Source organism: Oryzias melastigma, linkage group LG4, assembly GCF_002922805.2.
Source record: "Oryzias melastigma strain HK-1 linkage group LG4, ASM292280v2, whole genome shotgun sequence".
Classification (NCBI taxonomy): Eukaryota; Metazoa; Chordata; class Actinopteri; order Beloniformes; family Adrianichthyidae; genus Oryzias; species Oryzias melastigma.
Genome location: NC_050515.1, coordinates 23,259,754 through 23,274,587, shown reverse-complemented (window position 1 = coordinate 23,274,587; position 14,834 = coordinate 23,259,754). Strand labels below are relative to the sequence as shown.

The 14,834-nt window shown below is 37.1% G+C and overlaps 1 protein-coding gene across 1 annotated transcript; it reads left to right on the top strand.

Moving 5' to 3' along the window:
* The first annotated feature begins 3,317 nt into the window (after window positions 1-3,317).
* On the top strand, window positions 3,318-7,426 carry fam174c (family with sequence similarity 174 member C). Its single transcript, XM_024278599.2, has 3 exons — window positions 3,318-3,763; window positions 6,260-6,382; window positions 6,904-7,426. Exons 1-3 carry the CDS (start codon window positions 3,333-3,335, stop codon window positions 6,905-6,907), a joined length of 558 nt encoding a protein of 185 aa, XP_024134367.1. The 5' UTR covers window positions 3,318-3,332; the 3' UTR covers window positions 6,908-7,426.
* Window positions 7,427-14,834: the final 7,408 nt, after the last annotated feature.

The window sequence follows — 14,834 nt, the reverse complement described above, 5'->3', positions numbered from 1 at the left end:
ATGAGCCGCGCGCTCATTGGAGGACCAGCCTGTCCGTCAGAGCGGCCACTCCTGTCTGTCGCTTTCCCTCAGCAGCCTTCAAACAGAAATAACCCAAATACATAAATGTGCATTAGAATGACAAGTATTGGCTCGGATTTTGAAGATTCAAACCTGCAACCCCAGCTGACAAAGGACGAAAAACACACAATTTATCTACTTAAATACAACCGTTTACTCATGTTACTTTTCTTTTTCAAATCATGTGAAGTATCATACGCCGAAATTAGTTATTTACTATCTATTTAAAAAGGCACATAGAAAACTAAACTGACATCTTATTTTTATCTTTTCACTCTATAACTTTTCCTATCACATTACCTACATTTCTAAGACCCCTGTCTCATTAGCATGGTCCAAACTTTCCTGATAATCCCATTGTATATCATTTGATCAGTCTTCTGTCCTCGTAGTTCATCGTCATTCCACTCGGGGCAGTAGAGAGGCTTTACCTGCTTGTAGCAAAGTGGCTGCCTCGGAATCTCAAAACCAATTTTGTCAGGGATTTTTTGGTTTCCATAAAATGTTATAAACTTTATGGCAAGAATAACTTGGCTATAACTTATTTATTGTTATGGATTCTTTAATGACTACTTGCTGTACTAAACAAATGTATTTTTTTAAATAATTACCTCAAAAATACCATGTTCAAAATGTGTGGATCGAATTTGAGACAGTGGGTTAAAAAGGTGATTTTTCCTGAACACTCATGTCAATATTTTTACATCTATTGTAAAAATATGGTAAAAATATATGTGTGTAGTCAGACTGGACACATTTGGTTATCTTAAAGTGAACCAGAGTTTGTTTCCTCCAATAATCTAGAACAAATTTTCAGTCTGAATACACTCAAGCGGACTCTGCTCACTGAATGTCGTGAGTGTATTGAGGAACTGCTCTCTTTAATCCATCTTTTGAGATGGTCATGGCTTGTTTTCAATCGGAATGAACTCAGTTTCACTCTGAGTTTTTCTCAGTCTGTAAACCCTCCGTGCTCTGAGCGGAATAACTGGACCAAAACAGCAACCATATAGTCGGGCATTACAGGATGTAAACAGAGTAGCAGACGGATGAAACACAGCAACTCATTTACATTTGGTCAGATTAAAGCAACTTTTATCGTAATACACATTGCTTCTCACCCTGTTTTACTGACAATCTTTCTGTCATAGACACTTATCAATGTACCTTCTAGGTGATCATCTCCTCAGTAACCACCTTGGAGCATGCCTCTGCTCCGCCGTGCTAAAGCAGTAGTAAAAAGTATTGTACCTGACGTTGATGCAGATGTTCAAATTGGTCAGCGAAATATAACGTTTGAAAAAGTGAATTATCCTGACAAGGATTGCAGAGCACAGGACTTCCATTAATCTTTCTCTCATTGCATGGATGTGTCCTCAGCGTGTGTGACCCGGGCCGGACAACAAACAGCAGGTCAGGCTAAATTTGTTAAAAGCCAAAAGAGGCCTGTTGTCCAGATGTGAGTGTGCTCGGTGCTCATCAGTGAAAGCGCTGCAGGTCTGGAGGCAGGTAAGCAGCTGTTGGACACAAAACGGATTAAACATGACAAAAAAAGTAAATCAGATGTTAAAATGTACACATGTGCAGCTGCAAACAGGAATCTCCATGACAGCAAAATAAATTCACCTCCATTCCAATCTGTTTAAGTAGATTTATTTTAAATACAGATGATCCTGATAATTGTTGTTTTAGAACACTTCAAACTGTTTGCAGGAACAGATATACTTGTTGACATTAATATTTTTGCCTCTTTTTACTTCTCTCAGCTAATTTCAAACTGTAAAAGATTTATTTTTTCTTTTGTCTTTTTAGTTTTTTTAATTTCAAGCTACGCTGCATTTGATACCCACAATGCCTTTTTAGACATAGCTGAAAGGACTTTATGATCCTTTTTTGCTTGAAAAAAACAGAACTTAAATTAAGTATGTTGTTTTTTTTTCTAATGAAGCTATTACATTTCAGCAGATTAGACGCCCTGCAGTTATGATTATTCCACAGTGGTGATCAAGCAGTGAACAGTAGAGCCACAAAAATCAAAGAGAGGTAACAATGATTTTCTAGGAAGAGTGTACAAGTGTACAATTACTTCATTTTTGGCATTGTGACAGTTATATTTCATAATTTTTAGACATTCTTTGTGGTCAGGATAACAACTGAGATCACAAGGTTTCTACACTGTGGTTTTAGTGTGTCATTTGCAGTTTCAGTAACTAACATGACATTTCATTTTTAGAGAGCTGGAGTGTCCAGGGTGTAATGGCACTTGTGCAGTCCTGAATAAATGTGGGGATTGTTTCCTCATCTTGTTGGGCATCATCACACCATGCTTGTGTCTATGAGTGCAACATGCAATAATCAATCTCCATTGTTGAGTTCAGAATTTGAAATTAAGCCTTTTTGTTTGGTTCACATATTTACATAACTGTTTATTTATTTTCCATCAAATGACTGTGGGAGAAGGTTAAAATTATATCCTAAAAAAATAGAGAGAACCTTGCAGTTCATTTGTAGACCACTAGAGGGTTTTCAATATGAAAAAAAATGCATATTTACAAAATTCCAATTGTTCACTGTAGATATGTAAAGCATTGCTTGAAAAACGTTTTTGATGTTTAAAGTGGTTCATTATTGATTCATTGTGTCTTTTTAATTTATTTTAGTGGGTGTTCTTCATCTTTGGAATAGGACTTGGCTATTGGGAATTTTATTGATTCAAATAAAAGATGCAACCAAGAAAACACGTTGATAAACACATTTTTTTTGCACTTGCACCCAAAAGAAACACACTTTAAAATAATATCTATAATTTACTCTGTAGGAGATTTTTACACAAAGCATTCAAGTAATCTGATGTGTGAATTTGTTTATCTGAAACATACACAATAAAACCCATCTTTTACAGTTGTGAACACAAAAAAGTCTGATATCCATAATTTTTTGTCACTGAAAGTTTTAATGTTCACACTTTTAAGTAACTGATGTTCCCTACTTAATCAAGAATTTTAAACTTCTGATGTTGTCATTATTTTTGCAAAAACTTTATCCATATATGTAAATTGGCAAACACACATCATTTGTTTACCATTTTTATTTAAATCCTTTTCTGATTATTTCAAGTATTTTTTAAACATGAAAAATAACCCAAAACTAAAATTAATCAAAGTATTACAATTTTTTGTATTTAAATTAATTTAGGATAAATATATAATATAAAACGAAGCAATAAAATAAATGGCGAACCGTGGCCGTGAGTCCGGGATTTCCGAGGCGCCATGAACCCAGCGCGCTCCACCGTATCTCTGACGTCAGTTTCGACACGTGAACTTCCTTTAGGCTTCACTTTGTGTCAACAAAGCGGCGCGCGCCGCGTTCCTGCTTCGGTACCGGTACAGACATTCCCTCTCCGGTTCTTCTCTGATTCTAAACCCGGACATAAGATGACTTTTCGCGGCTTCCTCTCTGCGGCGCTCGTGTCCGTCTGCTGGGTTTTTGTTTCTGCGACGCAAACTCCGCTCAACAGCTCCGCGCCTCTCGATGCCGCCGCGTCGACGTCCAGCACGGGGAACTCCACGCGCGGTGCCAGGCCCTCCGGAAAAATCTTTAAAGACCTCGGCGTGGACAGCTCCATGATCCAGAGGGCCCTGTACGTCCTCATCGGCTTCACCATGATCGGGGTGCTGTACTTCCTGATCAGGGCTGTGCGGTGAGGAAGAACTGTTCTGATCCAAAACTGTGACTCGCAGAGCAACTTTGACTCACTATCGCTGAGAAACACGGAACCAGCAAAGTTCTGGTGAAGTTTTCTGTAGGTTTGGGAGCTCAGCAGCTGATAAGGGAAGCGGGATTTTATATAAAGTTGTATTTAGTTTTAAGCTTTTCAAAATAAAATGGGAAATTTCGATGAAACTGGATCGATCCAGACTGTAGTTTGACATAAACTGTGTCTGCTGCTGACCGTAAACATATGTGTGGGAGGATGAAGCAGCTGATCACTGTCAGTATGGAGATCCTCCCAAATTTTAGGCTATGTCCCAACTCCCTCCCTACTCCCTAACTACTACTAAAAAATTATATAGTATAATAATAACTGACTTCCATGTTCCTACAGTCATTGCATCATAAGATGACGGCACACTTTTGTTGTGTGGTTCCCTTTTTAGGTAACACATGTTTCCCGCTTGGCTGTGATCACTATGTCGTGAACAAACAGCTTATCTCAACTGCTTTTTTCCCCCCATAATTTACACTATACTGGCACCATGGATGTTATTTATTTCGATATAAGTGACCCACCTTGAAAACTGTATGACTTAGAATCATTTAAAAGTTGAGCCCTTGAATGTTATTTCATCTACTCTAACTATTCAACAGTTTAGGCAATAAGCATAATTCCAGTGGAATCTGAGGTGAAAAAGGCGGCTTTCCACCAACACACAACGCTTTACGTTTGTAAAGAAAATCTGAATTCTTCCCCTACGCCTCCACTTGTAGAGGCATTTGAAGGGGTAGGGGTGTCCAAAATTGTTTTTTTTTAAGTATATAGTGAAGGGACTTTGATTTGTGTATCCCTACGCCATTACGGCGAGCCACTCTGAGGAGGAGAAACATATTTCTTCATATAGATGTGCTCTAAAGCACAGAAGTTTACATTAAAATGTAAGTAATGACTTTCTGTTTTATCGTGACTTTTTCCGAGACTTGCAGCTATTAATGACGTCACCAACCATTACTGACGTCCGAATTCTAAGACACTATCATTTCGTTTTTGCATTTCCGAGTATTTCTCCTTTTAAATCGCTGTCAATCAAACTGACCAGATTCTGTCCTCATCATCTGTCTATCAACACGCCTCGGTCATGTGTCTTACCACTAACACTAGTAAAAATATTACTGGTTAACTTAAAAACCCCAAACTAACCAAGTCATAAAAGGTTGTGTTGGTTCAAAGTGAGACATGAGAGCCTTTGACGTCAGAGTAAAAGCTGTATTTAACTGTAAACAGCTGGAGTCCAACTGGACAGGTGGTAAGGACATGTATAACCTGCAGAAATGACCAAATTCAATAACATTAAGATTGTCCAAGTTTAAATGAAAGGTTTGTATGTCATTTATGATATTTGTAAGATAAAGTAAGTAAAGTGACTTTGCCAAACTGGAAAATGTCAACGTGACAGAGGAATAAGGAAAGAAAAGTAGAAAGAAAAAGTTCTGGTATCTGTTTCAGGCTCTTTGTGATTCCTGGTTAAGACGTCGCAGGGCCTGAGGGAGAAGCTCCTCTTCATTCTGTTTTGGCATTCATGGAGTGAAAAGGCATTCCTGAATGCAACACAGAGAACAGTCTATTGGTGGGACCTTTACAGCCTTTCTGGTTTAGGACTGCTTGTTGTAGATATCCTGCAGAGCAGGGAGCTTGGCGTGGATGGTGTGGTGTGAAGGGCTTGTCTGTCCTTCATAGTGCAGGTGTATCAAGTTTTTAGGATCTATAAGGGAAATCTAAAGTCCCTGAAGCGTCTCGAGTGGTAAATACGTTGTCTGATCACATGATCTCAACATCTACAGTAAGTACTGGAAGCTGTCCATTCTCCACTAGAGTCCTGCTGATGGTGGTCGGTTTGTATTATAGTCTATTATGAGCTCTTTGGCTTTGGTGATGTCCAGGTGTAGGTTATTTACATGGTACTAGCTCAGTGACTTGTGGTAGAGTATCCGGCCTGAAACTGGAAGGTTGTGAGAGCAAATACTTGGCAGAGTCGTACTGAAGACTCTAAAAATGGAACCCAATGCCTACTTGCTTGACACTTAACATTAAGGGTTGGATTGAGGGGTTAAACCACCAAAGGGTCTGCAGCTCACCACATCCCCCAGAGGATGGGTCAAATGGAGAGAACAGATTTCACACATTTAGCACCAACCCTCTTCCAACTGTAGGTGGCAGATATGTGCTAGTAAACAGTAAAAAAATAAAAAAAAAGAAGCCCCTCCCTGATTGTCCAGTGTGAATGCCATAATGTTCGTCACATGTCTGTTGGGAACGTACCTTCAGAGTTCAGATAAACCAAAGTGTCATCGACAAACTGTGTCACCTGCTTCAGCAGTCGCTCTGCAGCTCAGTTTCTCGTTTAAGTTCCATCACTCCACCTCAAACCACCATGTTGACGCCCGCGGGCTTCTAATGACTGTCCTGTCCGTCTGATGTCAGGTTGAAAAAGCCTGCCCAGAAGAAGAAGTACGGTCTGCTGTCCAACTACGACGACTCCGTGGAGATGGAGGCGGTGGAGAGCGAGGAGGACGACACGCTCTATGAAGCTCGCAGCCTGAGAAGGTCAGAGGTCAACACGACACATGTGCTGATGGTCAGACGGAGAACGCAGAGTTTAGAGTCGCAGAACCAAAATCAGCTTTTGACTCATTGTTCTTAATGTTTGCAATCTCATTTTACAATATTTACATTTCAAATACTTAGACAGTTAATTTAAAAAAATATTTTCACTTAACTGTAACATTATTAAAAAAATGTCAGTTGCATGTAAACAATAGTTTCATGAACAGGATTTTAAATACATAAAGTATATTTTTAAATGCACTTATGTGGAACATTTAGGAAATGATCAGTATTGTTTGAAACAGTTGGATTGATTGGATTGACTAAAGTGGATCAGTAAGTCCTTCAGCAGACGGAAACTGTTGTCAGAGTCGGTGAGAATCATCTGGTTTGAGCTGGAAAGTCGTCAGTCAGCTGATAAATTCCTCCGCTCAGGCAGGAATTCCCTCCGTCTGTTCCTCAGCTGAATGCTGCTTTCTCTGCTGTTGCTGGACTTTGGATTGATGGATTTCTGTGTTTAGATGAGCCTCGCTGTGCGTCCTGACGGGTCGAAGCGGCGTCGATTAAGGACCAGCGGCTTGCCGAAAAAAGAACAACCAAACACCCCCCCCAACTCTAAAGAGGAAAGCCCAACTGAGGAGGAGCTGCTGCAGCATCATGGGAGTTCTTTTTAAAATGCAGCAGATGACACATCCTGTGCCAAATCCTTTTCTTTTCTTTTGTATTGTCGTTCATGGCATTTATAAGTGTTGTTTTGTGTTCCCACTGTGCTTTGAGCTACTGTAAAGTGACTGCAGAGCAGCTGCTGTCCATCAGAAACACTGACCAACTCTGAGCAGTGTTTGGAAACCTGTGAGGTTTAGATTCCTATTTGTTCCTGCTGGTTTTTGTTTAGGTTTTTCTTTTTTTACGTTTCATAGATGATTGTGAAGAATAATTTGACTGATGGTATGAAATAATGATGATGATGGAGGTCTGATGCTGCCCCCACAGACCAATGAAAATGACACCTGGTTTTCAATAAATTCTAAATATGTTTATTGATTTCTCACGAGTCCAGGATTTATTCAGTCAGAAAAATAAGGTAAGATCTATCAGAAAAGTGAAAAAATAAAATGATTAAAATACAACTGTAAAAAAAAAGTTTCTAAAAATTCATTTTTTAAGCTTAAATTACAAGTTTTGCATTAAAAATGTGCTTTATGTGGCAAAGGGAAACAAATGTTCTTGTGAACTTTTGAAAAAAAGTTAGTAAAAAGCAAAAAAGTATCAGCCAAAATAATGAAAATGTGAAAAGAGTGAAAAAAATGTTGGAAAATGTTGATGAAAATTAGGAGTTTAGAGATAACAGACTACTAAAATTGTAGAGTTGTCTTTATATGTAAAAGTCAACCACCAATATATTGAAAAAAATATTTTGAAAAATCAATTGCAATGATGAAATATAAATATTCTCACACCTTTATTCCAACTTTACCAGATTAATTTATGGAGGATTTCAAAAATCCCATAATAAACCTTATTTACTATGGGATTAAAAAGTGACAGTTTGCATTGTCTTGAAAAAACAAATTTCCAGTAACAACTTGAATTTGAAACAAACTGTTCTTGAAAACTTGCATTGCTGTTAAATGTTTTTTGGTTAATTGAAACAAGAAAAATTAAAAAAGAGAAAATACAATGAAAAATTTAAACTTACACTACAAACAAGTAGGGTTGATACAGAACAAACCGTTGTTTAATCTAAAAACTGGTTTATCAGGGATGTAACTGAAGAAAAAAAGGCTTTAAACGGGCTGAGAGGTCTGGGTCATCCAGCTGTTGTTCTTTACTGATTCTTTTGCTAATCTCACAGATTCTTTTTTAAGTATGGAAACATGCTCCTTTAGAATCAATGAAATCAATTGTGGGGTTCCCCAGCTATTAGTTTTAGGCCCAGATCTTTTTCATTTATATTTGCTGCCGCTTTGGGGCGTCGTCAGACGGCATGGTGTCTCGATCTCCTTGTTGGTGACACAACTTTACATTTCTGTCTCCTGATGAAGAAGAGTGAGTGATTACTTTCAAACTCTATTAAAAACTTAAAGTTGTGAAGTGCTTCCTACTTGTTCATAGGACGTGAACTTCTGACACCTCAACTTAGTTGTTGTCAGTTCTAAAGAGAAGAGAGATTATTTTATGAAAATCAAAAACTTCTCTGGAAAGGCTTCATTTAGTTTTTAAGGTTCTTAATTTGGGATTTTAAAATAAGACTCAGGATCTATAAATCATCATTGAAATTCATCGCTGAGATTTAAAACGATTTTTGTAATGTTCAAAATGTTTTTACTCTATGTACAGTATATCACATGGAGGGCATAATGCATTGTGGGAAGTGATGTTTTGTGCTGTTTAGAGTAAATACTGAGTTATAGTTGTTGAGGATGTTGGTCTTGACTGTTGTTGACTTGTTGAACAAGGCTCTCAAAATTATTACTTATTTTTAAAGCAAATTGATATTTTCTTAATATGTGTATTATTCTTCTGTGGTCCAAGTAAAGTTTTCCAACACAAGTTTACGAGAGCTCATCATTTATTACCAATTTTTCTATTTTATTTCAAACTATATATTTTTTCTATGCCAATTTATTTTATTTAACACTTCTTTCTACCAAGAAAGTGTAGGGATACAACTTCTCCAGCAGAGGGCAGCAGATCAACATGTTCAGCCCCTCTCGTCACCATTTGTGGATGTTTGTGGAAGAACAAACTCAGGAAAAAGAAAATTTAAAATATACTTATTTGAGGAAGTGAAGTTTAAACTGAAGTGAAGGAGAAATTTCCTATGCAGAATACTGTGGTGTAACGTCTTGCTAAGATCATGTGGAGCTTCCACTCCGGTTTGTAAATTCTACATTTAACATAACAAAAATCACAAGTTATAAATAAAGTGTAGAGTAACCAAAATGTTCTCCGAGTTATAACAAATCTACAAGTTTCAGAAAGTGTCTATATATAAATTTATGTATATATAGAACTTTCAGACTACGCAGCAGACTTGGCCAGACTGAAGAAACCTTTATGAGTCAAGTCAGACTGCATCGTGGTGGAGTGGCTCTCAGCTCACAGTGAGATGGTCCAGGTTCAAATCCCAGCTGGGACTTTTCTATGTGGAGTTTCCATGTTCTCCCTGTGCGGCTTCCTCATACAGTCCAAAACATGCTTCATAGGTTGATTGGTGTCTCTTAAATTGTAAACTGTATTGGATTGTAAAGCCCTATAGCAGACTCATGACTTGTCTGGGCTGTTCCCCACTTTTATCCATCAGTAGCTGGATAGGCCCCAGCAACCTGTGACCCCAAAAGGGATTGGGAAGACTGAAATGGATAAATGAGTCAAATCTGTTAAAATGCAGATCAGAGGACTGAACTACTTTGGTGCTACTGAGGACAGTCATCATGTAAAGCTGACGTTACACCAGCCAAAGATGTCCAAATCTTCGCTAGAAATACATAAAATACTCTTTACCTGCAGTAGTTTCTGAACCCATCGGTGAGTTTGTCAATCACATTGACTGTTTAAAATGATTCTGGAATATAATCATTAGCATTGTTTCCAGTCAGAATTGAATGTGAAAGATAAATGTGATAGCCGTTAGAATAAAGTGTTTTAGACATTTTCACATCGCTTTGACTTTATCTTTACTGTATTTGTGGATTTAAATGTTTTTATTGTGTCCCTATATGTTTTTTCTGATGCTATAAAACATGAAAACTTTTTTATCTCAATTTTTGAAGTTTTTACACTATAAAACAGATTAAATTTACTGCTCGTCCTCTGCCGAACTACAGTAATAAATGAAATAGAGATTTATCATTTCCAATTAACTTTTGTTTTTTAAAACATTAAAGACTGAGAAAAGCGGGATACACTGTGGATAATTTGACAGTCTGTTACTGCCGCCTCGTTCTCTGGCTGCAGCTCGATGCATCGACGTGTCCAGCGGAGCTCATCATGAATATGAGAACGCATCAGTATTTCTGATGAAAACTATTAATTTTGTCATTCTTGTTTTCATAATTAATGTAGAACTGCTAAATTCCACGAAGCACACAATTTTTTCCTTAAAAAAAAGGCCACATGTTAATTTGCGATAATTTCGAGTTAACTCTGGACAAAATGCAATTAATCGCGATTAAAAAAATTTAATCGCCTGACAGCTTTAATATATATATAAGGTGCACCAAACTATATGGTGCATTAAACAGGACTAAAGAGTTGGATATAAGTCTGTCAGACAGAGTTTGTTAACTGTAATTCTAGAACTAACATGCTACATGTTAGCCACATTAAAAGCATTAGCCATGTTGCTGTATTCTCAAACTTCTAACCTTGTTTCCAACATGTAAAAAAAGCAGACTAATAGCAGTAAAACAAATGTTACTCTGATTACGCTAACTCCCAACCTTGTTGGTAACACATTAAAAACTCACACACACATATGACATGCTACACATTAGCCTCGTTAGCATATTCACAATAACATTTTGACAGAGCCCCACGTACCTCTCAAATCACTTTGACATCAGTAAGCACAACCATAATTAATGCATAAAAGCACTTTGGATTAAAATGACAATTTTAAAGGAAAAAAAACAGCATTTAAGTACGCCTTATATTTGGATGCAAAGTATTGTTCATGAATTAGTTGCTTAAGAGCATTAATAAGAGTAATGTCTGCAAAAATGATGTCAGCTGCATGTACAACGCTTGTCACTTTAGTCACCAACACGCTAAACACTGTGTAGAGCTTTTACAGACAGTCTGTGGTTCACATCAGGACAACAGTACAGTTACCTCCATATCTGCTCACTGCTGGTTTCCTGGATCAGGTGTGTTCATCCAAAATCAGAAAAAACCCACGTCAGCTACTAAGCAGCAATCAGTGCAGAATGACAGGAGACCAGGCAGGGTTTGATTGTTACCACTAAGGTTTCTGCAGTAGTGTTTAGCAAGACCATGAATGTTTCTTCATGTTTTGTAGGTGCTGCTGGTCTGTCTACCTCTGCCAGTGCAGCTGTGGCCGCTGTCGGAGGAACTGGTGTGACCTCTGCAGTGGGATGGCTGCGCAGCTATTTCAGTGATCAAAAATGAGCTTTTTTTGACACTCATCTGCATTTGGTCTGACACAAAGCTCTGTCTCCTCTGAAATTTGGGGGGTTTGTGTATCTTTCAATCAATTCACTTTTGACAATCCAGTAATATATGTTGTTCATATAACATCTCCATTTTGTGGGTTTTTTCCATTTTAATTGGTCTAACACTATTATTAAATAAAATAAACTGTAAAATGATGATATATATATATTGAAAAATTCAATGTCTTCTGGAAATAGAGGCAAATGCACGCATTTGTAGGACATTCTCTGACCCTTTCATAGTCAAAATCAGCAGAAAAGTCCAGACGGACATTTTGAGGCTTATGCCTTAAAGGTGATTGTCAAGCAGCCATTTAGAGACACTTTTGTGTAAACAAAGCTGCTTGTTATTTCTAATAAATTTCATAACTTCCTTCTTGGCATGGATTCTTGTCTTCAGTTTTTTTTCCCCTCTTGAATCCTTTGTTCCAATTAAAGTATGAAATTATGAGCAAAATCTAATACAAGGAAGCTCTTTTATATTATAAACTTGAACTATCTAAAGTGGCTGGGGAATTTTGAAAGATACAAGAAATATTCATAATGAAAACTGAATTGTTAGGCTGAACTACTTTTTATCCTATTAATTCTGAAGAACTTATTGTCATTTAAAACAAGCATGAAAATGACATCTACAGTTTCAGGTCTATGAATGTAAAAAGATAAATAAGAAATGTAAACAGAAAATGTGCTGAAAATGACCCAGTTTTAAAGATGCAATAAAGAAACAAAAATATTCTAAATGTAGAAAAAAATCATTCTTGGAGTAAAGTTGGAGGCTGACTCCACCCACAGCCGAAATGTGAAAATCCAGTCAGAGGGGCGGGGCTGAGGGCAGGACTGTTTTCATTACTGGAGCTGCTGATCATGACATGAGATTTCTGAAACTTTCATTGTTTGACCAATCACATAATTCAACTGTAATACCTCAATTCAACCTTTAGGGGACAGCACATAGATGGGTTTTGACTGTATTTTCATGATTCAAACAAGTTTATTTTAATTTGTCAAAAATTTGACAATGACCAACAGGCAACACTTTTAAAGACCCATTTATAGAGGTCAACAGCCAAAAACTGTTGATTTAGAGTTTGGTACCTTTTAATAATGGAATTAAGTTGCATAAAGACAATCATCAATTAAGGTTGTATAAAGAAATATGTTTGGAGGAAACCATTTATTAAACATCTACAATTGTAGATATTGTATGGTGAGAGGAAGGGCTTTGACTTTAATATATTTGTTTATTCACTCTTCAGTGAAAGCCTTTAGATGACATTTAAAGAAGGGATTTGTTTTTCTAGCATTATAGTTACAGGTACATGGCACAGGAATCAAGATGATATATTAGGTCAGTGTTTTTCAACCAGTGTGCCGCGGCGCACTAGCGTGTCGTGAGAGATGCTCAGGTGTGCCATGGGAAATTATTCATTTTCACAGATTTACAAACATTTCCAATCACCAGGAGATCAGCTCTGTTTTAATCCAAACCGGCCCTGTTAAAACACGGAATAGTTAGGAATATAAAAGACCATAAAATACTATTTTGTGTGTTTATTTGATTCCAATAAAGACTTTTTAATAAGAATGACTGTCCTGCGATCTAGCCACAGCTAGCTGTTTATTTGGAAAAGTTCCGCCCCTCCAACTGTCTCCAGCAATCATTCTTGGATCATGCCATCAGTCTGACCAATCAGAAGTTGTTAACATCCTCACTTTTTTGTTGTGATTTGGCTCAAAATCTCACAGTTCCAACAAAAATAAAAACTAAAGTTTGTGTTTAGCGTTTAGCTTCCTGTGGGATCCGGTTTCAGACCGTGGACAAAATGAACAAAATAATGAAGCTCTGAGATGCAAGTCTGTCCAGCATCAGCATCGGTTTTTGGACTGCATCTCCCATAATGCACTGAGTTTAAGTGACTGCACTTCTGCACAATGCTACTAAAATTGAACGATTTATTCACCTAAAAATAAATAAAGCATTTTTGTTAAATAAAAAAATAATAAAACTTCAAAATGTACACTTTTTGTGTTGTTCCAATTAAACATAAATATAATGTTTTTTGTGTGTTAAAAACAAGCATATTGTAATCATATATTTCAAAAATGACAGTTGCTCTGGCACAAACATTTAAAGAAATATATATATAAAAAAACCCACTTTGGAAAGAATCTATTATTGTTTTCTGTGAGGTCACATAAAATTGCATATCAATAAAGTCATTAATAAATCAATAAAGGGAAAAACAACTACTTGAGCAAATTTTCAACTAATTTAGTTGAAAATTATTTAAAACTATCACAACTTTTTTTTTTACAGCATTTAGGAAAAACAGCTGCAACTTCCAGCTTTTCTGCCAGAAAAATTACAAAAAATTGTCACGTGATTGTGGCTCAATACATCTGTACCTCAGTAAAGTTTCTCCTGTTTTACATATTTTTGCTGCAGAATTTTTGTCAAGGAAAAAAAAAAAGGTTGAAAAACAGTATTAGTTTGATGGAGGTACTACAGTATTACAACTAGAACATAGGTTGTTTAAAAAGATTGGTCAGTCCGCAGCGAGGGCTCAACTTAGGGGTCTGTATAACCTTAAGTGATGAGGATTACTCAACATGGACGAGGGGGTTTATTAGCATTAGGCCAGATTGTCTACTAATTTTTACGTCACGTTGCTACGTCACGTTTCTTCTTCTATGGTTTTAGTCATATACTTACCTTACAACTACGACGAAACCTCCCACGTATTACGAGTACCTCGCTTGCCGTGGCGACCCCAGAGAGCCTACGGCTCACCCACAGTACATCCTTCCTGCCCAACAACCAACTGTGGGGGCTAATTCTTTTCCCGCATATAAGACTGACCAACCTCAATAGACCGCTTGTCGCTGATCGGCTTTTATAGTGGGGTGAAACACCCTACTTCTAAACTATAGGTTTTAATAAATTTAATTTTTTTCTCTCAAATTTGAATGATATACTATATGTTACTTGTAAATAAGGTACGAAGAAAAATAAATATAACTGCAAAATGATTTTATTTTAAAAAGATACATTTTGAGCCGCAGTGCATGCCGGGAAACATCACGTGATTTCGTACACCCGGAGTGTTCTTTTGTTTTTAAACAAAGCTGACTCCTGAACGCTGTTTAAAGCAATTTTACATAAATAATGAAGAGTAACCTAACCAATTGTCATTTGTACAATATTTATTTGATAAATGTCCTACCTGGTGGTTTTCGTTTCCTCCTCTTAGATCGTTCACAAGTCAGCGCAA

Coding starts and splice junctions, on each gene's coding strand:
- fam174c (XM_024278599.2), top strand. CDS start 3,333: ATGAACCCAGCGCGCTCCACCGTATCTCTGACGTCAGTTTCGACACGT. Junction 3,764..6,259: donor TTCCTGATCAGGGCTGTGCG/GTGAGGAAGAAC, acceptor GTCTGATGTCAG/GTTGAAAAAGCCTGCCCAGA.